Source organism: Neofelis nebulosa, chromosome 2, assembly GCF_028018385.1.
Source record: "Neofelis nebulosa isolate mNeoNeb1 chromosome 2, mNeoNeb1.pri, whole genome shotgun sequence".
Taxonomy (NCBI): domain Eukaryota; kingdom Metazoa; phylum Chordata; class Mammalia; order Carnivora; family Felidae; genus Neofelis; species Neofelis nebulosa.
In genome coordinates, this window is record NC_080783.1 from 33,771,723 (window position 1) to 33,799,439 (window position 27,717).

Consider the following 27,717-nt stretch of genomic DNA (forward strand, 5'->3'; position numbering starts at 1 on the left):
CTGTTTTCCACGTCTAGGTCTGTGACTTCTCGTGGAAACATGGGGATGCCCATATATTCCACCTCTGGGTTTTTTCTTTCTCTCTTTCTTTCCTCACAGCTATCGCAATGATAAAAAGTAAAAGTGCTTTATGTGACTGAACTCCTAATAAGGTCAGACCCCAGTGAGGGGAGGGAGAGGGCGAGTGAGTGAGGAATTAATGGGAAGGAAAGAAAAGTAGAAACTGCTGATGCTGATAAAGATCAATTTTGTGTGCTATCCTAGCCTGCTTCAGAGTGGGAAGGCAACCCTGCAAGGAATCCACTGGATTTGCCAGCGGCCCATCAAGGTACGTAACTGAAATCTGCTGGGCAGAAATTTGTTTCTAAATCCTTTCCAGATGCTTTATAGTAAACATGAAATTAGTCATTTACATGGAGTAGGTTGAGGAAGTAGTTAAAATTGAAGTCAGTGATTAATCTAATAAAGGGCCATTAGCCTCAAGAAGTAAGGGGGTGGGAGGCATGGGAGCAGCCTCCACCTTCCTCAGTCTCCCCCGCCCCCTGCCATTTTCTCTGTGTTTAGGGGCTGGTGGGGCTCCCTAGGCTTTTCCTCGAATGGCTTTCCTCTTGGGGGCTACTTCTAAAGGAAGTAAGACCACTGTGACTTGAACAAACCAACCTGTTCTGTTGGGAGGAACGGCCCTCCTTTCACAAAAAAGGCACACGAGGTTCTCAGTAACCTGGTTTGCCACAGCTTCTCCGGGGAAACCCAGGATTAGGGTTTAAGACCCTCGGCCTGGTGTTCCTCTTTCTGACTGCAAGGCTAATAATTCAGTGTAGGGCTTCATCTGACGTGACTGAGCCACTGTTTTATTGCTGGCGATATTAGGTCTCCTGAAATACAACCAGGGGAGCTGTGTGAATTTGGAGTGCGTTTCGGGTAAGTGAGGCATCTGCAAGGCCTTTGGAATTGTGGAATTATCAAAATATAGCAGGGTATATTTTCCTTGGTTACAGACTGTCTTAAAAAAGAAAACCTTCTAGATCCCTCATAAAGGCTGTCTTCAAAGCAGGCATGTAAAAAAAAAAAAAAAAATGCAAACGTTGGTTCAGTGTTTCCTCAGTAGCAGGAAGGGTCAGCTCAGCTGTGTTTTACCTCAGTGGAGGCCTGACCCAGCCCAGGGTTCTAACAGTGAGAGTTCAGGTCCTTTCTCAGAACCCAGCTAGGCACACACATGAAACTAAAACTACTTTTATTATTATTGTTTTTTAATAAATGTGAGGAAAGAGGAGAAAGCCAGACTGTGGCAGGAAGTTGGAGATAAGGGAGAAATAGAGATCATGCACCCCTCTGTCTGCCCAGGCTGTGGCCCAGCAGGTCGAGAGACCTGAGCGTGCCCTGGAACTGTGCTGTTTCTGCCTCAGGTTCTCTGAGACCCTGGGTACAGCTCCAGGAATTCCTCCTGAGTTGTCTCTCTAGAGTGAATTTGAAGACAGTCCAGCCTCAAAGCTTCAAATGAAGTAACAAACTGATAAATACTTATGAATGTATGTCCTTGAAACACCAATAGACGTTTCTGACCCATCCAGATGAAACATATTTCTCCTTTTTTCACAGTAGCCTTACATTTTTTTCTTGATTGTTATTTTTTCCCCCTCCCCATTAGGAATGAGAATTGGATGGGAAAAAATGGGCCCTTTAGTACAGAGTCTGAGTGGCTATTGCCTTTCTGTATTTCCCTCTTCCCTTCTTGGCTTTGTAGAAGTCAGGGAGAGGCCTATTCAACTTATTCAGGCACATGAAGAGCCACACAAAACAGTCCAAGCTGAGTTAAGACATTCCAAGGAACCTCTGTGATTTTATAGTCCATTTGTCTCATTTTACTGATGAGGCAAATGAGGCCCAGAGAGGTGAAGCCTCTTACCCAGGGTCACACAGCAAGCTGAGGCAAGAAACCAATAGTCCAGCCTCCCAGTCTCATGCTCATTCACAGTCAATACTGTACCTGCTTCTCTGGCTTTTGGGTCAAAGGTGAGGTTTCATTAAGATTTGTGTGAAGATAGGTTCTGGATTCATTGTTTGCTATGGTGAAAATCAGAAAAGGATCAAAGCTGTCAGATCTAGGTCTCATTAATTTTTATATATACTATATACAAACACACCTAGTTCATGTATATAGGGTTATAAACACACATACACCTATGGCATTCATATTTACTCACTAAACGACACCTGGACGCACTATAAGCACAGTATAAATACCATGTTAAGTATAGTGTTGAGAACTTACACTCAAATTTCTATTTTTCTTGTTTTGGTTGCTTTTTAAAAGAACAAAAGTAAATTCTTTGTGCTACTAAAATTCAGATACAGCTGAAATTAAAAAGGAAATATTGATGAAAAAAAATCTGCTGATACTGTTGAATATAAATTTTGTATGATTGTACTTCACTGAAGTAAGAAAATGCTTCTGCAATCTTCTGGATAGAGGGATCAGAGATTTCCCTTTTCCCTCATAATGTGGAGGGGCAACAGAAGTGGAAACATAAAGGGGTGCCTGGGTGGCTCATTTGGTTAAGTGTCTTTCCTCAGCTCAGGTCATTATCTCCTGGTTCGTTGGTTCAAGCCCCGCATTGTGCTCTGTGCTGACAGCTCAGAGCCTGGAGCCTGCTTCGGATTTTGGGTCTCCCTCTCTCTCTATCAAAAATAAGTAAACACTAAAAAAAAGTAAAAAAAAGAAAAGAAGTGGAAACATAAAGCAAACAAAGGCAAAGGCCAAAGTAGGGCTGGTGGGAGATCATGCAACTTTCCATAAAGCAGGTGCCTCGAAGACGATGTAAATCTGTGTGGCTTTCCTCCATGGTTGAGTTATCACTGCTTTCCACTGGTGTGGAAGCTGAGGCTTGAAAGGTAAACTAATCTACCTAAGGTTGTACCACTAGTGAGGGTTTGAGTAAGGATTTGAGCCCAAGACTCAAACCCTGTGCTGCAAAAGGATAGAATTTATTTTGCTTTTCTTTTTATCCCTAAGAAAGTAAATTTAATATTTATAAAGGAATGTTTATTTGGGGAACAGATTTGGCTAAGCACATGGCTCCACTAACAAGGGTTTTAGTCTCTAGTGTGGGTTGAGTGTCCAACAAAAACTTATTTCCATGCTTGTTACTTTTAAGAGCCTGTGGCATCTTTGTCTCTTTGACCTGAAACCTCTACTCATTCCTTGTGGGCCAACCTTTCGTTTTCTGTTGTTTTTCAGCTGTCCTGTTCTTCTGGTTTGAAATGGCTTTAGGACAGATTTAAAACATTCCTTTTTTAAAACAGCTGGGGGAACTGAGGTCCAGAGAGTGGCTTCATGAGATTGGCTTAAGGCTGTTCCTTGAAACAGTGTAAGACCAGAACCTGAACCCAGATCTCCCAACATAGCATCTAATACTTTTCCCTCCACATCACACTCCCTCCATTAGCCTGACTTGTGCTTGCCACATCACAGCTGCTTGGCCGTGATCCATCCTGTGGACAAACCCAGCCCAGCAGAATTGCATTGAGATGAGGTTCACTTCACTGTGGCTTGGAAGGAACTTTGGGCTTCTTAGAAATGAAACTTATAAATTCTAATGCATAAAGAAAGTTCTTGCAACACCAGGAGAATGAATCAGTCAGCCAGAGTTCAAGAAATGTAAACACATTTTTAGATAGGAGACTAAAAAAAATCGCTTAGGACTTCTCCATCTCTTGGGTCAAGACCCTGGTAATTTACTGAGGTCCAAGCTGTCAAGGAGGAGACACAGCTCAAACTACATTCCTGGGAGATAAAGCAATGGGGGTGGTAAAACTTCCTCTCTGAACAATGAGGCAGGATCTACCCCTGTTATCAAGCTGAAGGAACTGACTGACCCATCAACCAATGCAGGCAACTGGCTGTGAACACAGGCCTGGCTCTTTCTCATCATTCTGAGCTGGTGTGTACATTCACAGACTACAGACTGCACAACTTCTAGGCCTGCCTGAAACTGGGAGCTCGGAGTCTTTCTGTGATGAATATTTCTGCCACTAAAGAGATAAACAGAAAACACATTCCTTCTCTGGCTGCCCACCATCAGGCCAGAGCAGATTTTCAACTGCTAGCATTAATCTAACCACAGGCTTTTAGCAAGGAGATAGCATTCCCACCAGATAATCAGGCAGTTTCAGAGATGACCCTTGCTAGATGGGGTCTCATCCCAAAATCTTCTGCCTTCTTCAAATCATGGGATCCTTCACCAAACACTCAAAAGCAGGAAAGAGTATCTGATTGTAGCGTGGAATAGGGTGCCTTAAAATTTCCTTCTGTTTAAACTTATGTTAATGATGTTTAATACTGAAGTTATCATTATTCATTGTTTTGATAAAAATGAAATGTAATCATTTATTCCCATTGTTTCAGAAAACTTATTTTCCTTGGTATGGGATACTCTGGTGGGCCTCATCTGGTATCAGAATAGAGACCAAACCAAAAAGTCATCTTATCAGGCAAACCGGGCCACCTGGCTCCTTCATGGTCATGTGTCAGGGCTTGGAAAGAACAAGAGACTTGCAGACTCCACGTGGCCAAACATTCTGTGGTTACAAGGGCAGTAGCTTTTGGAGGTGCTGGCAGGAGCCTCTTCAAATATGTGTAGGGCCTTTTCTCACACATGCCATTTCTAAGGCATGATTACTCTTTGATCCTTAGTATGCTCCCATGACACTTTCTTCATAATTTGCTGTGGTTCCTCATTGGAGAGGGGATATATCCACTGCCAAGCAGATCTCAGAAAGCACTTTTGCCTCCTCACAGCTTTGCACTTGGACCTGCTGAGCCCAGCCGAAGCCAGTGGGAGAAGTCTTAAAAGTCAGCCTTTGTACCTTCATGGTTTTATGTTTTTGGTCAAAGATGGAAAATGCAAAGGCAAATTCCAGATTAATTAAAAAAAATCTTTCCAGTATAGATTAAACCATAAAAGGAAGGGTAATTCTGGTTCCTTTACATAGCGCTATGACCTTTCCTTAAAAATGATATCTAAAAATACTTATTTTATATGATATGACTCAAGATGTCTATGACCTATGGAGTGTTGGACATGCTATAATAAATCTTGATCTGCTTGTTTAGTGCAGGAAACCAAGACCCAAGATGGCCTCTTGGTATTGTCACTATCAAATTCTTGGGATAAGATTTAAGACGTTATTTATGCTACACATTTTTACTTTAAATCTTCTTGGATGAAGAGGAGGGTGAGATGGGCATATCAAACAGTTACTAAAGACCTGAGAAAATCTCCAAGCTAAAGACATACCCCAGGGAGATCTATTAAAGGAGCCAAGTAGACTCATCTAGAAGATATAAGTCAGTCTGAATGTAAATATGGAAATGCCTAGTAAATGCAAGGGCAATATTTTTCTTCCAAGTTGAAATAACAGTCCTTTTACTTACTTCTTTCTTCTTAGATCAAGTCTAGCTCAGTCTCAAGGGTTTGGCTTTAGCTTTGGGAATACCAACTTCTCTCAAAAGTTCATGAATTATTTTTTATGGAGAGGTTGAAAGGTACATGGCAGTTTACCACGCCCCAAATGGAAGACAAGCTAGATGATGGGATTTAAATATAAGTTGTATGGCAACAAAATATCAACTACATGAGAAACCCTCCAGTCAAGGTACACCGTAGGATTAATAAGGATACCTGTGGTGGAAGACTGTGAGGAAGAAGGGAATTAACAAAAAAGGCTAAAGGTGGAGCTACACACAAAGTGGTCATTTCGGTTCATGTGGTGATCTTAATTTTGTAGAAGATACTGTTCTTGGTCACTCACTCTCAAACAAGAATAGACATCTGGTCTAGCCTCTAATCCTACCTTCAATTGTTTTTTTAGATAGCTGAAAGAGTCATTTCTCTAAAATAAAAATCTGGTTATACCAATTCCTGTTTAAATGGGATCTCACAGTCTTTGGGAAAATTTCTTAGTTGCTGCTATGGCTTTTTATGATCTGGCTTCTGCCTACCCCACTAGCTAACTGCATTTCTCCCCATTCCCTTCCTTATATGTACCCTGAGGGCCAGTCATTATAAGCTGCTTACATTTCTCCCATGTCACCATGTTCTCTAACCTTAATGTGGTCCCTTTCCCTGGAGCAGCCTTAACTCTTCTCCACTTGGCTGGTTACTATGTATATCCTTAGAAACTCAGCTTAAGTGCTCTCTTACTCCAAAGCCTTCTCAAGCTGCAGGCTGAGTTAGCTCTGAGTATTCATAGCTCTTACCACACGTTACTACTATGGATGACACTAAGGAATAGACTTTGTCTCTCAATTCTATTCTTGTGCCTAATACAGTATATGGCACTAGGAGATGATCAATTAGTGTTTGTTGAATGAATAAATGAATAAGCAAGCTTATGTGCTTTGTAAAACAGATTCACTAATTCTTTCTGTTGGACATGGTCCAATGCTCACGTCTTCATTATTTTTCAAATAAGGAATTGTAGAGAACTAAGAAAACAGCAAACAAAAATCCATAGGCCACAGGGAGATGACTGAAAGAAGCAAGAGAGAAGCTAGGAGGCAAAAAATCCTAAAGAAAAGCCTCATGCTTCTTTATAGCACAAATGTCTGAAGAGTGGTGAAACAGGAAAGAGTATTGATGGATTACTAGTTAAGGAAAGTTACAATTTTTTGATCATTCTGACAGAAGAAAACATATTATAAACTTTATAGGTTGAGAAATATAACTGATACACACACACACACACACACACACACACACATATTAAAATCCACACCAGCCTTAAAATGCATTGTGCTAAGCACCACTTCACTGCTTGAGCAAGGCCCTGATCCCTTGTGCATATTATACACTAAGTGAATAGCAGATTCTGGCTACCTGGGAGGGACACATTCCATGAATTTCAAGAATCCTTAGTTTTGTGAATACCCCTAGTGTATATCATATCCCCAATAAAACTAAAGTATAAATGAAAAATGAGGGGGAGTTTTTCAAGCTCTTAATGAGTCTATAAATAAAGCATTAGAGTGATTTATAAAACTGTTTTCTTGGCAGAGAATCATCAAAATGTTAAACCACTTTACTTTCTCTTACGTTCATTACCAGCCCAAGGAGCTGTCCTTCTTTTTCGGGCCATTAAAAATATTTATATGAAAAAATCAGTGTTCTTTTTGAAAAATAACTTCTCAAGAGTAATTGCAGGTGTTATAATAAACATGGATCACAGCAGTGAGATGTGGGTACTCAGAGGAGGGCTAGGTTCACTCACTAGCTTAGTGATGGTCTTCTGTTTTCCAGCTTCAAAATGTCTATGATTTGACTTCATGCCTCTGTAAGATGACATAGTGTATGTGTCCCTGATTTGTGAAGTCATTTGCAATAGTTGAAACTGAATTTCCAGTCCACAAATACCCAAGTTCCACCATCTACATAATTTTTTAGAATCATATCATTTTTTCCTGAAAATATTCATTAAAACCAAATGACCAAAAAGAAAAAAAAAAGTTGTGAAAGATCTACAGGTGATTCCAATGAATAGATGTCTTAAATTGCTCTTTGAACTCAATTCCAGGGAGTATCAAGTATTTTCAAAGTAGTGTTATATCCATTTACTTAAAAGCAAATGGGGAATGTCACGCATAAAGAGATGCAAGAATTGTTTGTTAAGGTCATTGAGCAAATCAAAGGAACAAATATGGTTCCTACATCTAAGCCCTGAAAGAGGTGCTTATATCTGCAGTCCCATTGGAATGGAGAGTTGTTATTTAATGGGTATAGCATTTCAGTTTTGCAAGAAGAAAAGAGTTCTGGAGATTGGTTGCACAACAGTGTGAATCTACTTAACAATGTGAATGGCACATGTAAAAATCATTAAGGTGGTAAATTTTAGGTTGTATGTATTTTACCACAGTTTTTAAAAATGACAGGAGATAGGAGGAGATGAGGAATTGTATTCCAGGCAGAGGCAACAGCATGTTCAAAAGCTTGGAAATAAGAAAGAGATTTGCATTAGCCTAAGGTCTTTTAGTTACTAGGAGTAGAGAAGAGAGGAAATAAGTTTTCTTTCCCTTTCATGGATATAAAGCTTGCCATGGAGCAATTCTGAAATAGTCTAAATTTGTCTTTGGCACTCTACTATTTCCCTTTCTGTACTTTTCTTTTTGGGCCTTCTCCTCATATAGCTAATGTCCTTCTGTTCATCCAAGCTCTCCAGGGCAACCCACCAGTTAGGAATGTTTCAATTCTTAAAACACCCTTTACCTTCAAATTACCCACCTCTGTTTTAACCCCTGTCAGAATTTTTAGTCCTTCAGAGCAGCTGTTCTCAGCTAGGTTACAAGAGGACAGCCATCTGATCAAATAAATTTTTACTAAAGTGTAAATGACTATAGCTTCTCAGAAGTGTCAACCTTATAAGAGAATACTTGTGAATTCAAAGTGAGCCTAGTAAGATTTTCAATAGTAGAGTGAAATGAAATTATAACATTTTTGGCCGTATGAGGAAGAATGATTCTGGTCTGGAGAGCTACTCTGTAAATGGCCTATCTTACTTGAAAATCTGTCTCAAGAGTTTGGTTCTCCTACCTATTCCTACTTTTATTCAGCTTCTGTCCTCCCCATGTCTCTGAAAGTTGTAAATCATTTTCACTGTTACCCACAAAAGGGTGTCTGATGCTGAGTAAGGGAAATTGGAGGAATAAAAGGATGTGTAACAAAAACCATTTATTTATAGGAGTTGTTAGGTCAGTAATTTCCTAAACTCTCCATACTGTCAGATGGCAACATGCCTATTTAGATTGATATCGCCACTACCCCTGCATCATGGTAAAAAAGGAAGGGTTCTTGGCTTCCAATCACAGCTTCTCCATTTAGTGTGTGACCTTAGGCAAGTCACTTAACCTCTCTGAGCCACATTGTCCTTGATGAAAAATGAAGATAATGATAGAATTTACCTCCTATCATTGGTGTGAGGATGAAGTGAAATAATGAATGTAAAGCATTCAGCACAATGCTTGGCATATCAAAGAGAGATAACAGTGGTACCTATCATCTCCACCATCACCATCATCATTCACCAGAGAGCTCCTATTAAGAGCTGCTCTGGCCCAGTTCCAACTAATAAGTGAGAATGAACAGAGCTGACACTGAAACTTCCTACCATGGTCAGCGTGTCCATCCAAGGAGAATGGCAGGAGGGGTAATGCAGAAAGCCAGGCTCTCAAGTATTCTCTGCTTACAGATTTTGGGATTGGCAAGCATATGATTGTGCCTTCTCTCCTTTTAGTCTTGTGGTGTCTGGCAAAACCAATTCCCTCCCCCCAGCTCTGGCTCCAGCACACCATCCGTGGCATTGCTTCCTGTCACTATAGCAGGTCCTTCATTGGAGATTCATTGCTGCCTGTCCCCAAATAAGCAGTGAGGAAGACCATACACATTTCTCTATTAATCAAAGACAATTTTGGGGAGAGAGAGGCGGTCTCTACATAATCATCCTTTACCCCTGGTCTGAAGCAGAAGCAGCAATGGTGGTAGGTGGAGGATGAGCTGCAAAGTCAGCCTACACTTCTCGTTTTGGCTTCTTTCTGCATGGGGGGGAGTGAAGTATGAAAGGAAGCTTGGAAGAGGTAGTGCTGGCCTCAGTCCTCCATTTAGAAAACATGCCTGAGTGGGGGCCTAGGTGGCTGAGTCATTAAGCATCTGACTTCGGCTTAAGTCATGATCTCACAGTTTGTATGCTTAAGCCCCGATTCTCTCTCTTTGTCCCTCCTGGGGTTCTCTCTCTCTCTGCCCCTCATTCACTTGCACCCTCTCTCTCTCTTAAAAAAAAAAAAAAAACCAAAAAAAAAAAAAAAACCATGCCTGGGAGCATTTTTCAAAGTTTCCTCATTTGTAGTTGTGCAGGCTGAGCACAATGCGAGGGGCAATGTCTACCTCATCATAATGTGAATTGTGCAGTGTGTGACCTGCAGAACCCACAGGGCATCCTTGCAGATTTCCCTTCCTGGGCCAACCAAGTACAAGCACTTGGTTCAGCTTCTCTTCTCCCCTAAGATTTACACTCAGACCACAGCACACAGTGCTGCCCATGCATAACTCATGACGACACCACATTTCCCAGGCTCTCCAAGAAGTGAATCCTCTTTCCTTATTGCTATATTTGGGGAGAAATTGTGTGTTTCTGGAGGTCTCAGTATCAAATAATATGTATGGGAGTCAAATGACATAGAGGAGAAGTAGAGGTGACCTTTTTAAAAAAATTGTTTTTAACATTTATTTATTTTTGAGAGAAAGAGAGAGACAGCATGAGCGGGGTAGGGGCAAAGAAAGAGGGAGACACAGAATCCAAAGCAGGTTCCAGGCTCTGAGCTGTCAGCACAGAGCCTTAGGTGGGCCTCAAACTCTTGAACCGTGAGATCATGACCTGAGCTGAAGTTGGACACTTAACCGACTAAGCCACCCAGGCGCCCTGACCTTTTTTTTTTTTAGTTTATTTATTTTTGAGAGAGAGAAGAGAGACAGAGCGCGAGCAGAGGTGGGGCAGAGAGAGGGGACACGGAATCTGAAGCTGGCTCCAGGCTCTGAGCTGTCAGCACAGAGCCTGATATGGGGCTTGAACTCACAAACCGTGAGATCATGACCTGAGCTGAAGTTGGATGTTTAACCAACTCAGCCACCCAGGTGCCCCTAGAAGTGACCTTTTTAGAGGAAAAGCTTACCTTTTAGGAGGTGTTGAATACTAGACCCCTCCTTTTCATGGCTGGTATTTGAATTGATAGATTCATAGGCTGAAAAACAATAAGGGTTTTACCTGTGAGTGTGAAAAAGTCTTGAAAAAAGCTATTTTTCTTACCTCAAGACAAGGGAAAACCAAGTGGAGGCTTTGATGCTTAAGCCTCATAATAAACTGAATGGTTTAAAAAAATCTGTTGGTGCTATCATGGAGAGAAGGTTGATCTGGGATTTAAAAAGTGCTGAAGAAAATAATACTTTTATTGAAGATGTTTAAGAGTGAAATCCTGTAGGGACCATGATGCTGAAATTCTGAGAGGAAAACTTTTTACAGAGCAAGAGCATGAAACAGTTAATGCTTGACACATGCTGTGAGGAGATGCCCAGATTTGAACAGCAGATGTGCTATGGGGCCCCAGAGCGTGCAGCAATGGGGGGATGACAGACAAGCGTGAGGAGCCCCAGCCTGCAGCTGTAGTGCAAATACAAGGGTTGGACCAGGGGAGTCGGGGGGGATTCTAACCCATCTGATTCCAGCCAAGAAGACAGACAGGCTTTTGCATAGCCCTCATGATTCTTTTTTTTGCAATCTCTTAAAGTTACCTTGGGCAAAGATTATTCTTCTGGCTGTCCTTGTCAGTCAAAATGAAAACTCGTTGAAGCAATGCTGTTTTAATGGATGAGGAGAATTTGGATGACAGACCAGAGAAGGAAAATTAAGGGGTGGTGGTGGTAATGGATTGCAAAGGGGTCAACTGAGTGGATCTGAAATGGAAGAACAGTTTTTAATGGGAAATTTGGGGGGTGGGGCAGGGTGGGTTTGTGATATTGAGGAGATAACAATATGGAGGAAAAAGTCAGAAGGAATCCTAGAAAATTCCAACTGGAAAGTATTTTGAAATCTTCTAACCGTCCCCTTCCAGACTCATTTCCAAATATATTTATATATGTATGTATGTATTTATGCTTCTTTGTCTCATTACTGATAATAAACTAGAGAGGGTGCCAAAAAAGAATGTTTGTTTTTATTGATTTGCTAAACTGTGGTGGGCTTGGAAAAGCCTGTTCCTTGGTGTTTTTCCACCTCTCGAGTACACACACACAGCCGCACACACACACACAACTTAGGCTGAGCAGGGCAACTTGGGATTCTGAGAACCAACACTGGAGAGAGGAAAAGCCATAATTAGTGTTAATTGTTGACCCTACAGTTCAAGAATAGATGCTCTGGAGAATGGGAAATGAGAACAAACATTAATTATTGAGTAGGGACCTTGGAGACAGACACTCCGGATTAAAAGGAGAGAGATAAATTGCATAATGAATGTTAATTTTCCCTCAAAGAATTGAGTGGTCGGTGGTTGGAAAGGAAAAAGAGGCTAAAACAATCATGAAAGAGAAACCTCGCTGTGTGTGGGGGTAAGAGGGTACAGGGTTATACACACACTTTCCATCACTGCTTACCGCCTCACCCTTTGCCTTACAGCTCCCAAGAAATTTGCTCTGAGGGTTTTCCTTAGGACTCTTACTGTATACCATTGTTGTCTGCTAGGAAGCTCAACCATTTCCCCAAGAGCACATAAGCCAGAAAACAGGCACACTGCACACTGACAAGCTGAAAGGTGTGTGACACTGAAATTTATTTTGTATGTGTGTTGGTGGGGAGTGTAACTTACAATAAGGGCGGTGGAGGGGCGCCTGGGTGGCTCAGTCGGTTAAGCCTCCGACTTCCGCTCAGGTCATGATCTTGTGGTTTACAGGTTTGAGCCGGGCGTGGGGCTCTGTGCTGACAGCTCAGAGCCTGGATCCTGCTTCGGATTCTGTATCTCCCTCTCTCTCTGCCCCTCCCCCCTCATGCTCTGTCTCTCTTTCCTTCAAAAATAAATGTAAACATCAAAAAAAAAATTTTTTTAAAAATGAGGGACGTGGCTGGAACTGAATGCCACTCAAGAGAGAGCTGTGGCCCTGTGTGTGCTGCTGTGGGGGTGATGGGCTCCAGGGCCTTAACTGTTGCTTTATCTTAAGTGTAATACATCCCCCTCCCCCTCCCCACCCACAGCCTTCAAAGAAACCCTCTTAACTGAAAGTGAAAACAGAAAAAAGGTAATTTGAGTGGAAAATTGGAGATGAAGATTGTAGCTAGTTTTGTAAAGAGACTCTAGTATCAGGCTTGTCACTGGCTGCTCAGAGTTAGAGAGCTGGTGCACGTCCCCACATCCAGGCAGCATCCCCCATGTCTGTGCACTGCCTTCTGTTCAGGCCCTCATCAGCTGTTGCCTGGATGGCTCTGCAGTAGCCTGAGCGCTCAGCCTTTTCTCTTGCCTGTTCCTTCATGCTGGTACACGCACTGGGTTACATGACACCCCTCCTCAAACATCTGTGATTCCTTGTTGCCTAAAAAGCAGCATCGATAGCTTTATCCTGGAACACAAGGTCTCTGCTCTGGCCCTGGCCTGACTTTCAGCCCCGTCTCTTCCCGCAAAGCCCCTCACAATCCATACACATGGCCGCTTGTCATTTTCTACACATATTCTACTTTCCTGTCTTTGTTCATGCTGGTCCCTCAGCTGGTCATGTCTTTCTCTCTGCACTGTTTATCCACTTTTACTAATTTCTCAAACGTTAGTGCAAATGGAATTTCTCTGCAAAAATCCCTCCCTGGAGCCCCTGGATGCTCTAGGTTAGAATTGATCACTCCTTCCTTGAGCACCCCTGAATCGTGTTGGTTAGGCCTCTAATGCAGCACTCCTGCCATTCTGTCTTGTGGTGGAGTTCATTCCTTGTGAGTCTGTCCTCACATGGGCTGTGAGGCCCTGCTGGGCAGTAGCCACAGATGCTGAGCCTTGGAAACAGGATGAGAGAGCGCAAGCTCTGGGATAGGGATGCCTGGGAATGAATAAGCTCACTGCTTACAGGGTGAAATCAAAGTGCACAGGGGAGTTAGGCTCCCGTGTTTGTTTCCCCACACTGATATGTGAATGAAAATACTCACTTCATGGGATTACTGGCTGATGGAATGAGATGACACCGGTGATACAGTGCCTGAGAATGTTTGCACTCAATATCAACCTCTTTCTCTGTCCCTTGCATATGATAGGCATTTACATTTTATTATAGGAGTTAAACACACATGTAATGGGTCTTCTCTCTTTTAGGTCCAATAATATTTTATATAAGAAGTTTACTTAATACTTTACAAGATGTACTGCAATATGTTACCAAGTGGGAACTGGGATGGCAGATATTTTTTTATGCTAACAAGGAAACACACTTTATCATGTATTTCAGTATCATTCTGAGGACTGGAATTGGGAACACATTTGAGAATAATCCTTTTTTTGGGTAGCATGAACTTTTTTTTATTTTTAATTTTTATTTAAGTCCAAGTTAGTTAACATATAGTGTAATAATGATTTCAGGAGTAGAATTTAGTGATTCATCACTTACATATAATGCCCAGTGCTCATCACAAGTGCCTTCCTTAATACCCATCACCCATTTAGCCCATCCCCCTGCCTACCTCCCTTCCAGCAACCCTCAGTTTGTTCTCTGTTTTTAAGAGTCTCTTATGGTTTGGGATGGCAGATGTTATTATAGTCACATTATTTTAGCTAAGGAACATGGTGAGCTGCTGTGACAAGAGACTCTAAAAGATAAACATCTATTTATCTTTCTGATAAGAGTTGAGAGGTAGGTGGGCAGATCAGGGTGGCTTTGCTTCATGAAGTTATCTGAGCACTGATGTTTCTTATATCTTATGGCTCCATTTTCTCATCGACTATTGCCCTCTTCTACCTGGTTGAGCTGTTTTACCACCTCAGCCGAGTCCAAGGGGAAAGAAGACCAATCTCCTTTGGTAAAGAGGAAGGCAAGCAGTGTCCTTTTTAAGAAAATAACCTGGAAGTTGCACACGTTACTTCTATTCACATTTCATTAACCACAACTTAATCATATGGCCATACTTGGTTGCAAGAGAGGCTGGAAAAACGTAATTTCTAGCCAGCAGCCATATATTCAGCTAAATTTGGATGCTTTTAAATGTGTATTTATTTATTTTGAGAGAGGGAGAGAGAAATAATGCACATACACACACGTGTGTGAGTGGGGGAGGAGCAGAGAGAGAGGGAGAGAGAGAATCCCAAGCAGGCTCTGCACTGTCAGTACAAATCCCGACAAGGGGCTTGAGCCCATGAACTGTGAGATCATGAACTGAGGCATGATGAAGAGTCAGATGCTCAACGGGCTGAGCCACTCAGGTGCCCCTGGATGTTTTTAATAAAAGGAATAATGAAAGAATGGATATTGGTGAACAATTAAAGTCTCTGCTACTCACAGTTTCAACCATTATTTATGGGCAGTATTCCAGGAGTGCCCATGGTATTTTCTGGGATATTCAGAAGTAGATAAAGGGGATTAACCCATAGGAGTTTTAAATCTTGAGGAAAGAAGATAAAAAGTAAAAATGGTAAAGGAAGTGATGAAGTGCCTGGTGAGAGGCCCAGGCAGTAAGAATTAGTGGAATATAAGAAATCGGCAATTAGCATGACATCAGGTAAGCCGTCACAAAGAAGGTGGGAATTCAGCTAGTCGTTGAAGCCTGGAAACTTTGACAAGAAGGACTGGAGGTAAATATGATTTAGTAGGAAGAGCTTTGACCTGAGTGGGTGCAGGAAGATCTGGATTTGAGCCTTATATTTGCCACATAGAAGCTGTGTGACTTTGGGCAAATCACCATACTTTCCTGGGCCTCAGTGTCCTTATCTATAGAATGAGAGAGTTTGCAAACTGTGGTCTCATATCTCTAGTGGCTCTGTATAGACCCCCTACCCAGGAACAATCTTAGGAGGGGAAGAATTAGCTAAGCTGTGGAGAAGTTGGGGGGGGACATAGACCAACCCCACTTCAACCAGACAGCTTTGCTGTTATCCATATAATTTACTAGTGTCCTCAGCAAGTCTATTTGATAAGCGCTTCCTCTGCTTAAATGATGGTGAAGGTCATGCCTCCATTCCATCTTGACTCTGGGGTTCTCCGAAATAGAACAAATGTAAGGGAGGTAGAATTCATAATTTCATGGGCTTTCTAAAAAATGTAAGTATCATCATATGCAAGAAAATAAAGAGGAACTAAATATTCTTCAATACTTCATTATTGATTTTTTTCCTTAAAAAAATAATTTCCAACATATTCAGAGAGAACTATTATTTTTGACATTTTTCTTCTTTGGGAGGCATAAAGTGGTGATGACACATTTTTAGCCAAATATGAGGTAGGGGAATCTTTGTGCTTATAGGAATCATGAGAGGTTTTTGTCAAAGGAAAGGAGGCTTCCTAGTATTTTTTTAGTGGCTCTCTGCTGGTGGCTATAAGAACACCTTCCAGTGTGGGCTGCTGGGGCTTTGCTGGCCTCACTGTGATGAGGGAAAGAACCCTACTTCTCTATGAAGTCCAGGAATAAGCACAGCTATCACAGCCTGCTGTGTGGTCTATGTGACAGACCCAAATTAGCTCCATGCTGAGCCTCATGGGAATCTCCCATAATTTCTGTAAGGAGAGTATGTTGTTCAGGGCTTAGTGGAGAACAGAAACCACCATGTATTTTAAAAAGGAATGGAGTTACTATACAGAACTTGGTGCTTATAAAGTTGCTGTAGCAACTACCTCAGTCTTCATAAGCTTGCTTGTCAGCACAAGTAGCCCAAAGCTTCTGCCTTGCTTCTGCCCTCCATGGCTCTTGCTAGAGCAGCTCTTTGGCAGAACCCAATTTGCGTGTAGCCTCCTGATGGCAAAGGTTATCCAGGAAGTGTTTTTATCCTTGCCTCTGCAATACAAGAAGGCCCACTGGAAGACAGTGCTAGGTGCCAAGTGACCATATCCAGTCACATTTTCCTATATTTCAATTGACCTGAGATTATTAGAACTGGCAACATTATTTCTTATGGGTTATTAACAAACACTGATTTCGCAAAATTTGCAATCAGTCCAAAATTTGCACACGGGCTGCTTCTTACTTTCCTCTACTTCTCACTCAGATGGATGGATTGTGGACCTTATGATTAGAAGTGATGTTTGGAAAATGAGAATAAGAACAGTTGTGAATTATTGAATGGCTGAGATCCTGCTTCAGGATTTAGACAGCAGAAATGCTGTCCCAAGAGAGTCTCCTTGGGAAAAGGGCATATTTAGTAACATACAACATTATAGCTGGAAGGAACCTTAGAAAGCATCAGTTTAGAATTTTCCAAAGTGTTCCAAAAATGACTTAGATCCACATGTGCTTTGCTGAAAACAATAAATAATTAAGTGGTCAAATAAGTTTGGGCAACAATGCATATCCTCATCTGAAAGAGCAGTAATTCACATTAGCATATTAGAGGCCTTGCGAAGTCCTGCAGTAAGAAATCTGCTTAGCTAATTTAGCTCACTGGTTTCCACACTTATTTGACCTCAGAATCTTTTGTTTTTTACATAATGCCTGTTAATCTTCTGAGGAATTGGAGTTCTATGGGACATAGTCTGGGAGGATTGGATCTAATTCCATCTACTCTTTTCCCATATGAGGAAGCTGAAGTCCACAACAGTGAAATTACTTGGCCACGATCACAGAAATTGCAGGTGGTAGAGCTGAGCATAAACCCCAAGACTTTGGACCCTTAGTCTGGAGTTCTTTCTTTTTACCCTGAACACTACTTTGTCTAAAGGACTTTTCCTCCTTTATTTTTTTTTAATTCAATGTTTATTTATTTTAGAGAGAGGTGGGGGAAGGGGCAGAGAGAGAGAGAGAGAGAGAGAGAGAGAATCTGAAGCAGACTGTGCACTGTCAGTGCAAAGCCCAATGTAGAGCTTAAATCCATGAACCGTGAGATCACGACCTGAGACAAAGTCAGACACTCAACTGACTGAGCCACCCAGGCACCCCAACGGACTTTTCCTCCTTTAACTCTCCTGTCATCTTCTTTAAGGCACCAGTTGTTAAGAGAAAGACTACTCAAGGAAAATCGTATTCTTTTACCCATGGGTTGCCACAACCAGCATTATCACAGATGCCAAATGGGGAAAGCAAAGAAAAAGTCAACCGTTTAGTATGTTTGCTTCTAAATAATCAGTGTTTTGAGACCAGCTGGAATATTCTTCAGACCCTACATGTTTCTGTTTACCAAATTGCAGATCACCAGGAAGTGACACGAAGTATATGATCTATTGCTAAAACTGTCGCCAAATCTACTGACCTAAGAACAAGAAACCTTTATTATATCTTGCACAGTTTCTGTGGGAATCTGGGAGTGGCTTTGGTGTGTGATTCTAGTGCAGAGTTTCTTGTGAGGCTGTAGTCACAATGTCAGGCAGGGTGGTCATCTGAAGGTTTCACTGGGGCTGGAGCATCTCCTCTCAAGCTAGTTTACCCATAAGCCTGGAAAGTTTATTCTAGCTGCTGGCAGGAGGTGTTACTTCCTTGCCATATGGGCCTCTCCACAAAGTTGCTTGAGTAGCCTCATGACAGACATGATGGTTGGCTTTCCCCAGAGTGAGGAATCCAAGAGAAAGAGCCAGGAGGAAGCCACAGTGCCTTTTATGACCCAGGCTCAGTCTGGGTCAATTCTGTCATATTCTACATTTATTAGAAATGAGCCACTATGTTCCATCTACACTCAAGGGAAAGAGTATTAGTTTCTCCCTTTTGGAGGAACAAGTGTCAGAGAATTTGTGGACATATTTTATTTATTTATTTATTTATTTATTTATTTATTTATTTTTTATTTATTTATTTATTTTTAAACGTTTTTTATTTATTTTTGGGACAGAGAGAGACAGAGCATGAACGGGGGAGGGGCAGAGAGAGAGGGAGACACAGAATCGGAAACAGGCTCCAGGCTCCGAGCCATCAGCCCAGAGCCTGACGCGGGGCTCGAACTCACGGACCGCGAGATCGTGACCTGGCTGAAGTCGGACGCTCAACCGACTGCGCCACCCAGGCGCCCCTTGTGGACATATTTTAAAACCACCATACCAAGAACCAAGAAAAAGTTGTAAGAGGAAGGATGCTAATTAAATGACCAAAACAGGGGTGCCTGGGTTGCTCAGTCAGTTAAGCAGCCAACTCTCAATTTCGGCTCAGGTCATGATCTCGTGGTTCAGGAGTTTGAGCCCTGAATTGGACTCTGCACTCACAGTGCAGAGCCTGCTTTGGATCCTCTATGTCCCTCTCTCTCTCTCTCTCTGCCCCTCCCCTTCTCATGCTCTCTCTCTCTCTCTCTCTCTGTCTCTCTCTGTCTCTCTCTCTCTCTCTCTCTCACACACACACACACACACACACACACACACACACACACAAATAAATAAACATTAAAAAAATAATAAAATAAATGACCAAAACATAAAGAACATATTTGGGGTAAAAATCCATTTAGGACAAGAACAAGTGCTAACTGGAAACTCTGAAAGAGATCAAGAATTTAAATTTACATGGGGGCATATGGGTGGCTCAGTTGGTTAAGTGTCTGACTCTTGATTTCAGCTCAGGTCATGATCTCATGGTTCGTGAGTTTGAGCCCTGTGTCAGGTTCTTGCTTACAGCATGGAGCCTGCTTGGGGTTCTCTCTTTTTCTCCCTCTCTCTGCCCCTCCTCGCTCTAAACAAACAAACAAACAAACAAACAAACATTAAATAAAAAGAATTTAAATTTACATGGGACCTGAAGTCTCAACCTGAATCACTGGCACAGACATCCTTGAACTTCTTGCAATGAAAAAACTTATAAAAGAAAACTTCTCTTGTGGCCACCATTACTGGGAACATAGGTGAAGGATCTGACTCAAGGATAAGCAATGCAGAGAGCACAGCCACTGCTTTGACTTATATCCTTCCAAGTGAACTTTTCCTTTCTTAAGCCTTTGCATTTTCTAAGTGTTGCAATATCCCAACATAACCAAGAGTGTCAAATTCCATCTCTAGCCTTCACATCTTTTTTTTTCTTCTGAAGGTTTATATCCATTTCTCTATGCTCTCTGAAAGCAAGATATCATGATCTAATTGCCTAAGAATGTATTTCCAAATAGATGTTGACAGAGTCTGAGAGTCTCAGAAAGATCAGACAGATCATATTGTCTCCTTTACTCAAGATTTTTAAAAAATTAACAACAACAACAACAACAACAACAACCCAACGTGATCCCCAAAGAACTTTCCTTTGTGGTACCTGGGGTATTCAAATCAATCAGCAAGTATTTCTTGGACATGTGATAAAGATAAGAGGTTCTCTGGGACTCATGTAATATATTTGGGGAGCTAAACAGAAAACAGATGCAGATTAAAAACAATAATCACAAAACTGGGATTGAGAGAGAGGAATGGGCTGAGGCAGTTATAAGAGAGGAGGTGGATTTATTAACAAAACTGTCCCAGAAAAGATGAGCCTTTGCCTGGAACTTAAAACAATTCTCAATATTTGTGAACAATTGGGCAAAGGCTGGGAGGGGCATAAGAGAAGGAAGCCTGAATGTCTGGGCCATCGGAGAGATGAGGAAAGAGTGGGCCTGAATGTGATGGGAGACGAGACTGGAAGGATAGGGAGGGGAGGATGGTAGAGATGGATCTGAACAAACTGAGCTACAAAGAGTTTGGTGTAATTGGAGCAAGTCCTGTGCAAGAGTTGGACATTTTTTTTAGTATACTCCTTCTCAAAATGAAATGAAACAAAACAACAGCAACAAAATCTTTCCTATTCACAGAGACTCTCCAAAGGCTAGACCTGTTCTATGGGCCCCCCGTAGGGAGATGTGGGTTTCAGGTTCTGCCTTGTCTTCCAGGACACATTCCAATCACCATCAAGGCTAAAGGTCCACCAATTGTATGTGGAGGAAAGGCTGGCAAGAGGCCAGTGACTGACTGACTGATGGATTGATTCATTCAACAAGCTTACCGTGAATGCCTTTAGGCTTGAGAGGATTAAATGTATTGTTCATGGAACTAGCACAAGATGGCAGACAAGTCTCCATTTATTCAGCATAAGTTTCATTTCTCTTTCCTCCTTTTGTGTGGACATTATTGAAAGACTTTTCAATGAAAATTGATTGTGATCCTGCTATGTATGTGTTAGGGACGATGTTAGGTGCTGGGAATACCAAAATGACTGAAACATCATACTGACAATGTGACAACGAACTTAAAGCCTAAATATTTCCTTTTCTGCTTCTGGCTTTTGCTTTACCAAAAGGGGAGCTATTTCTCCTAGAACGGGGTGGACAAATGTGTGGCAGGTGAACAGAATCATATTTGCTCTCCAGTTGTACCAGCTGTGTCACACTGACAGTGGCCTCCGCCTGTCCAAATTCTGCTTCTGCCAATACAGATCCAAGTTATTTTTATACTTATATCATGCGATAACCCAAGTGGTGATGAAAGTTCTTTAACACTGAATTTGGAATTGAATGCATTCTAGTTTCTGGAAACCCATGTACTAATCATCTATTTCCAAGCAATAGATGTAATACGTAAACTGCAGCAATAGTCAAGAAACTTCCTAGCTGCTGGAGGTAGAGGAGTTGATCTTCTCATTTTGGATGAGGGACCTTGAACACTGGGAGGGACTGACCCAAAGTCATCTGACATGTAGATGGAGGCAGAGGACAAGCCAGGGCTACTCAAATCTCCTGGCTTTGAATCCATGCTCTTTTTATTAAGCCAGTGGTGACATAACTCACCAAATGAGTACAGATTTTAATCTCCCTCATCAAGAGGCCTGCTGGGCATACGTCTCACACATACACATCATGATGGTTCCTGGGTGGTTGATACTCATCACCCTCTGACTTCATTTTTTTTTTCCCTTTGCAAAATGGCTATTGCCCAGAGCCAGCATCGCTTCTCCAAAAAGGTAATGTGCCAGAGGGTTTTTGGAAACTGCTTTGATATCTGTCAGAAGCCAAATGATTTGCAGCAATGAACCAACGCACATAACAAGGATACCTGATTGGATTACCAATTAACCATCTCCACCTCTGGAAGGTGGCTGGAAAGAAGAGAAAAGGCAGTGTTTAGTTTGGGCAATTACCAAAAGGGCTTTATCATTCTCATCAAGGCATCAACACAGCACATTAGACCTCCTCCAAGCCATTCCACAGGAACTTCCCTCTCCAGATGCTCCAGCAAGAGTAAACTTGTCATGCAAACATTGGGTTATTGTGTCTGAGCTACAGAAGCACCTCTGTGTCAGTGAGAGGGGAGAAACTGGCTGACTTGCATCTGTTTTTAATGATGTCTCTGCTGCTGGGAAGTGTTGGAAGCTACAGGTAAAATCTTTCCATACAAAAGTGAGGCTGGCCTGTGGTGTAACATCTTACCTTTACTTGAAAGAGGCTCCTCGGTTTCAGTAGGCCTGGGGAGGGATAGGCAGACGTTTTCTCCATCTGGACCCAGCAAGAAGTGTCCCAGTGTGGGGTCTTTGGAATCTTCTTGAAAATAAACACAAGCATGGACAATGTTAGCCCCAGTGCAGGGGAGGCAGGCTTCACCTGGACTGTGCTCCCCGAATCCCCAGCAGGCAGATGCTAGTGTGCTCAGGTGCTTGCCAGAGTGCAGGGTCAGCCCTACTCCTGGGATTTGGCAGAGCAGGGCCAGCATTTACGTCCTGCTCTCTGGAGGTCAGTGTGGGACTGCCACTAGCCTATGTCATGCCTTTGTGAGACTCTGGCAAAGGGGTCTCTCTGGACTCAAGCAGCCCTATATTGGCAAGGCTAGGGTGGTGTGTAGCCCAGCCCCTGGGCACAGGGCTATGTGATTTCAGCCTCTGCTTCCCTTTTCCATCACATGTCTCTCTGCCGTGCTCTGCAGTACAGCCTACCCTATGGATCAATGCTGGGACTGCTCAGTGACTCCAGGTCCTCAGGCCACTGAGAAGAAGGAAGCTGTATTTCCCTCTGTTGCTTAGAAGAGTTGAAGGTGTTTCTATAACCTTCCCTTCCCTATCACTGTGGCACAGGGGTCAGGAGGAGAGCCGGCCACTGGCCACAGTGGATGCTTACAAGGACACACACATACACACACACAGGCATAAGATGCACACACAGAAACACACACATTTACAGATGTGCACACACATCTAATTACAGGTGTGCACACACATATATATGCAAAGCAAGTGTGCACACGCATGCATGCACAACCACACATGCGTGTGTGCACGCATGTACACATGTACTGTGCATGAACAAGGACACACATCAATACATGCACACTTGTCCTCAGGCATGCATGCCTGCATAATCACACACACACATATATACACACAAGCACCCATGTAGGCATATAAGTATACACATACCCTCATACACACATGTGCTCTCATATACACATTCATTTACACACACTTAGCCAACACACTTGGGGCTTTAGGCTGCATTCTTATCATAGTCATGGCCCTGGTATTCATTTTTTCTTTCTTTCTTTCTTTCTTTTTTTTTTTTTTTTTTTTTAGTGTTTATTTGTTTTTGAGAGGGAGGGAGAGACAGAGAATGAGCAGGGGAGGGGCAGAGAGAGAGGGAGACACAGAATCCAAAGCAGACTCCAGGCTGTGAGCTGTCAACACAGAGCCCGATGCTGGGCTTGAACTCATAAACTGTGAGATCCTGACCTGAACTGAAATCTGACACCCAAACAACTGAGCCACCCAGGTGCCCCCATTCTAATCAGATACTCCCTTTATAAAAATGTCCAAGTGTGTGTGTGTGTGTGTGTGTGTGTGTGTGTGTGTGTGTGTGTGTGTTTGCTGTGATTTGTCTTGGGCTATGCAACCTCCTAGAACACCCTTGTTACTGACATGACTGTACCCAAAGTTTGGTTCATTTGTATCAAATTTAATAGAGGATCACTGCCATGCAAGTATAAAAGGGGAGAGTGTTGTAGGAGAAAGATTCCTTACAGAAATAGTTTATAAGTGAAAATGACATCTTTGGAGAAAGAGATAGAGAGGTAGTGAAAGAGAGGAGTTTGATTTTGACCATTGCAGTGTTAGAGAAGCTGCAAACACATAAAGGAGTTACTGATCTATGTATTTAATTTATGCTTACAAGGTTTCAACTATACATGCTTGGGGGAAGGAGGGAGGGAGTCAGAGACTTAAACAGTGAGGCATCCTGTCCCTGAGTGGCATGAGATGAAAATGAAAGATGCCATACTTGCTGTCTTTGTGGTTCTCAGTTCCCATGTGCCTCTCAGAGAGTGAGTTTCTTGCAGCCCTGAGTGTGATTCTGCTGTTAACAGAGATACTTTCTTCACATTGTCTGGCACCCAAACACACACTGATCTCCTTCATCTGGGGCTCAGCCAGAGAAAGCAGCCCAACACTCCCATGAAGGAGGAATAGCTGGCTGGGCTGCACTTTCTAGAAAATGGTCTAGAAAGTGTCCAGCATGGCACCTCCCTAAGGGACTCTCGGGTAATTTGGACTCTAAGCAATTTTTGCTTTATGAGCTGCTTTTAGATCAAAGCCCCCCGTGGAAGCTATTGCTGCACTGTCTCTGCGTTATTGCTTTTGTATAAGCATCTTAGTCTCCTCCTAGACTGTCAGCCCTTAAGGATAAGAACTTTAAGTGGGCCTAAGTCATAGAGGATGTGGATTTGCTCTGCCTCACCCTTCAGTAGAAACCCAGGGTCCTTCTCTCTCTGTGAACAGGCCTCAGGCTGGAGGGCAGCTTCTCTCAGGGGACTCTTCCTGTTGGCAGGGTCATGTCACCAGGCTCCCTTGCCCCAGGGAGGGTGTTGAATATCCTGGTAAATCCAGTAGCGTGTCTCCCTGATGAGCACAGGGAGCTGTGTCATTACATACTGCTGCCAGAAGTGAGGAGAGCACAGAACAGCTTGGCAGTGCATGTTGGTGCAGCAAACCCTTAAAACATGTACTGACTCTTTAGGAATATGCATGGTGAACATTAATCCCAGACATTGTTGGAAACACTGCTCATTTCCTCTTTTCAATGGGGTGGCTTTCAGACAGCTTACATCACAGCTGCTGTGTGGCCCTGGCAGATGATTTAAATGAGCCAAGAGCCACAGACAAGCTGGGTGGGGGTGGGGGTGGGGAGCATCTGTATACCCCAGAAGTGATTACCTTGTCCTTCTGCTGGGAGTGTCCCCTTGGCCCTTCTCACGTCCATGGGGCCTGTGGAGCTGTTGCAGCCTGATGTCCTGGGGCTGTCCCGGCCCCTCTGGCTCTCTGGACTTTTTATTCCTTTAATCAGGGACATTGGTGGGGTCATATTTTGGGGTGGGGCATCATCACCTTCCAGAGCAAAAGGAGAAAAAGCACAAGTGAGAATTTCTGAATCGGCAAGAAGGAGAAAGAACCTTTTTTTTTGACTTGGTTGATAGCTCCTTGTGCTTAGGCTGGTTTATTCCAGTTGTTCTTAAGTTTGTCCCTCTTTTCTAGCCCTGCTAAGGAGTGGAGGCCAGGTGTCTCCCATGGCCAAGGTGGCTAGCTAGAACAGTGGCCCTTCAGTTGGGGAGCCTGTAAGCACTGGGAGGACCCGAGCAGTGGTTATTGTTCTTATCTTGTTCACAGGCTCCTGAGATAGAAAAAAGACTAGAGAGGCTATGAGAACCTTCTAGACCAAAATCTCAAATTAGAAAGCCCCCATCTTGGGGCTCATGGGATTGTTGATTACAGAGTTTCAACCACAAAGCAATTTTTCTACGCGGAACCAATGATCACTTGGTTCCTCAAGGTTATAAAGTACAAAGTAACACCTTCCAGATGATAGAGGGAAATGGGATTGATGATAATGCTACACAAAGCACATCATTCCCTTCACTTCTGTTCTCTTCCTCCAGCTCTTTTTCAAAATCAGTAGGGACTATTCTAGGAAGGGTGAAACCCAGTAATCTAAGTGATTGAGACCTTGTCTTAATCTCAGAGAGTGGTCTTTATTTCACGTTTAACACTGTTGCTGTTGTGTTTCAAAGCTGGCTTCACACACAATTTCAAAGTATCATAGGCTACTTATTTATTACAAAGGGAAAATGTATCTTTACAATGGAGAAATCTAGTAGACACCACCTTTAACTAAATAATGAAATTTAACACCCCCTATAATAAAACAAATTATAACAAATGAAATAAATATGAAGGGATATTTTGTGTCTTTTGATGTGATTGCTGGGAAGGATGTATTGTCACTTACATACTCTTCTTGCCAAAAATGTTGCATCTGAATCTAATCACAAGGAAACAGACAAATCAAAATTGAGAGCAATCTGAAAAGCAACTAGTCTATCCTCTTCAAAAATGTCAAATGTCATGAAGAACAAGATTCTAAAGACATGGGACAATTAAATACAATACATGATCCTGAGTAGAGTCCTGGATTGCTTGGGGGGGAAAAACTATAAGGAACATTATTGGTATAATTAGGAAAATTTGAATATGGACTATGTATTAGAAAGTAATGTTGCGGGGCACGTGGGTGGCTCAGTCCGTTGAGAGCCTGACTTCGGCTCAGGTCATGATCTCATGGATTGTGGGTTCGAGCCCTGTGTCAGGCTCTGGGCTGACAGCTCAGAGCCTGGAGCCTGCTTCTGATTCTGTGTCTCCCTGTCTCTCTGCCCCTCCCCTGCTTGTGCTCTGTCTGTCTCTCTCTCTCAAAGGTGAGTAAACATTAAAAAAAAATTAAAACAAAAAAATAATATTGCATCAATGTTAATTTTCTTGAGTGTGGTAATTGTGTCTATGAATGAGAAACTCATTGCTCTCAGGAAATAATGTGCTGCTAAGGAAGAAATATACAAAGTCTGCAATTTAATCTCAGGTGGTTCATCAAAAAAATATATATGGTGTATATGCATATATAAAATCTTGTTTTATTTTTATGATACTAGAGGTGAGATTATCCAGGGCTAAGCAAGTAAATGGGTATGTGCAACCTCTAGCAATGGGGCAGTTCTGCTTAGCAGCTTTAAACACCCTTGTCCTAGGAACCTTGTAAAAAAGATTGTCATGGAAATCTTGCCTTTTTAGACTCTTCTTTATGCTTCTACCACTAGGTTGGGTCACATACTGAACTAACTCACACCAACGTATCAGGGACTTCTCAGACCAGGTTCCCTCTGGCAGGGCGGCAGACGATGCACAAGCTCTAGATACCTGGTGAACATGGCAGCTCAAAGCAAGTGGAGAGCAGTGTGAGGTGAGCAATATCAAAGATGAAATTTACCAATATTGCCACTGATCTCAGTGGCTCAGACTGTGCACCTGACGTTGTGACCCACAGGTGGAAAGCTGCTTTCCTACCTGTTTGCACACAGAACAACCCTTGCCCACATCTAGATTTTTTTTTTTTAAGGAAACTTCAGAATCTTTAGGATGATTAACTCTCACTTAAGAGATAGAGTAAATGAGCTCTTTCCCCAATAATCAAAGGAAGCTTTCAATACTGAAACATCTCAAGAATGTTCTGACCCGTTCATTGTATTGTTTATTCTGAAAGACAGTGTAATGGGTAGGAAGACAGATTCTGACATCAGAAGGCCTGAGCTCCTATCCCAGCTAGGCCACTTGTAATTGTGTGACCTCAAACAAGTTACTTATCTCTCAGGCCTTCAGTTTTCTGATCTCTGAAATGAGGGTAAGGTTGTTGTGAGGAGTAAATGAGATAAACTAAGGATGGTAACTGGCACAGAGGAAGAACTCCATAAATATGAATGCTCATCCTTTTACTTTTCATTAGCGCTCGTCAGAGACCACTCAACATTTATCATACAGTCATCTTGCCCATTGGAAAGGATGTTTGGTTTTGTGAAAATGAGGGGCTTTCCAAATATGACCCATTACTTCCAACCTATCAACACATAAAAGATTCCCTTAGGTATACTCATATGTATAGTTTCAAATGTCCATGTGATGTCTTGAAAAATTGAAGTCTTTTATTGATATTATGACTTTTAATGAATAAATAAATATTCTTAAATTGATTAGAAATGTAATTTCATTGGCTAAAAA

General features: G+C 42.3%; 1 protein-coding gene and 1 long non-coding RNA gene across 6 annotated transcripts in view; one reads left to right on the top strand and one right to left on the bottom strand.

The window, feature by feature from the left end:
• LOC131500181 (uncharacterized) lies at positions 1-27,689 on the top strand. Its single transcript, XR_009256176.1, has 3 exons — positions 1-152; positions 265-328; positions 26,763-27,689. It is a non-coding gene; the product is annotated as an uncharacterized LOC131500181 (long non-coding RNA).
• The window catches only part of KIAA2012 (KIAA2012 ortholog), a 109,353-nt gene that overhangs the window by 51,469 nt on the left and 30,167 nt on the right, over positions 1-27,717 (bottom strand). For 3 of the 5 annotated variants that reach the window (XM_058708911.1, XM_058708908.1, XM_058708880.1), the window contains 4 exons: positions 24,835-25,005; positions 22,070-22,180; positions 10,718-10,786; positions 1,988-2,064 (listed from right to left, as the gene is read on the bottom strand). In XM_058708911.1, coding sequence (XP_058564894.1) covers positions 1,988-2,064; positions 10,718-10,786; positions 22,070-22,180; positions 24,835-25,005 — 428 coding nt within the window. The remainder of the gene's footprint in view (positions 1-1,987; positions 2,065-10,717; positions 10,787-22,069; positions 22,181-24,834; positions 25,006-27,717) is intronic. The other 2 variants (XM_058708891.1, XM_058708902.1) reach the window with 2 other exon arrangements.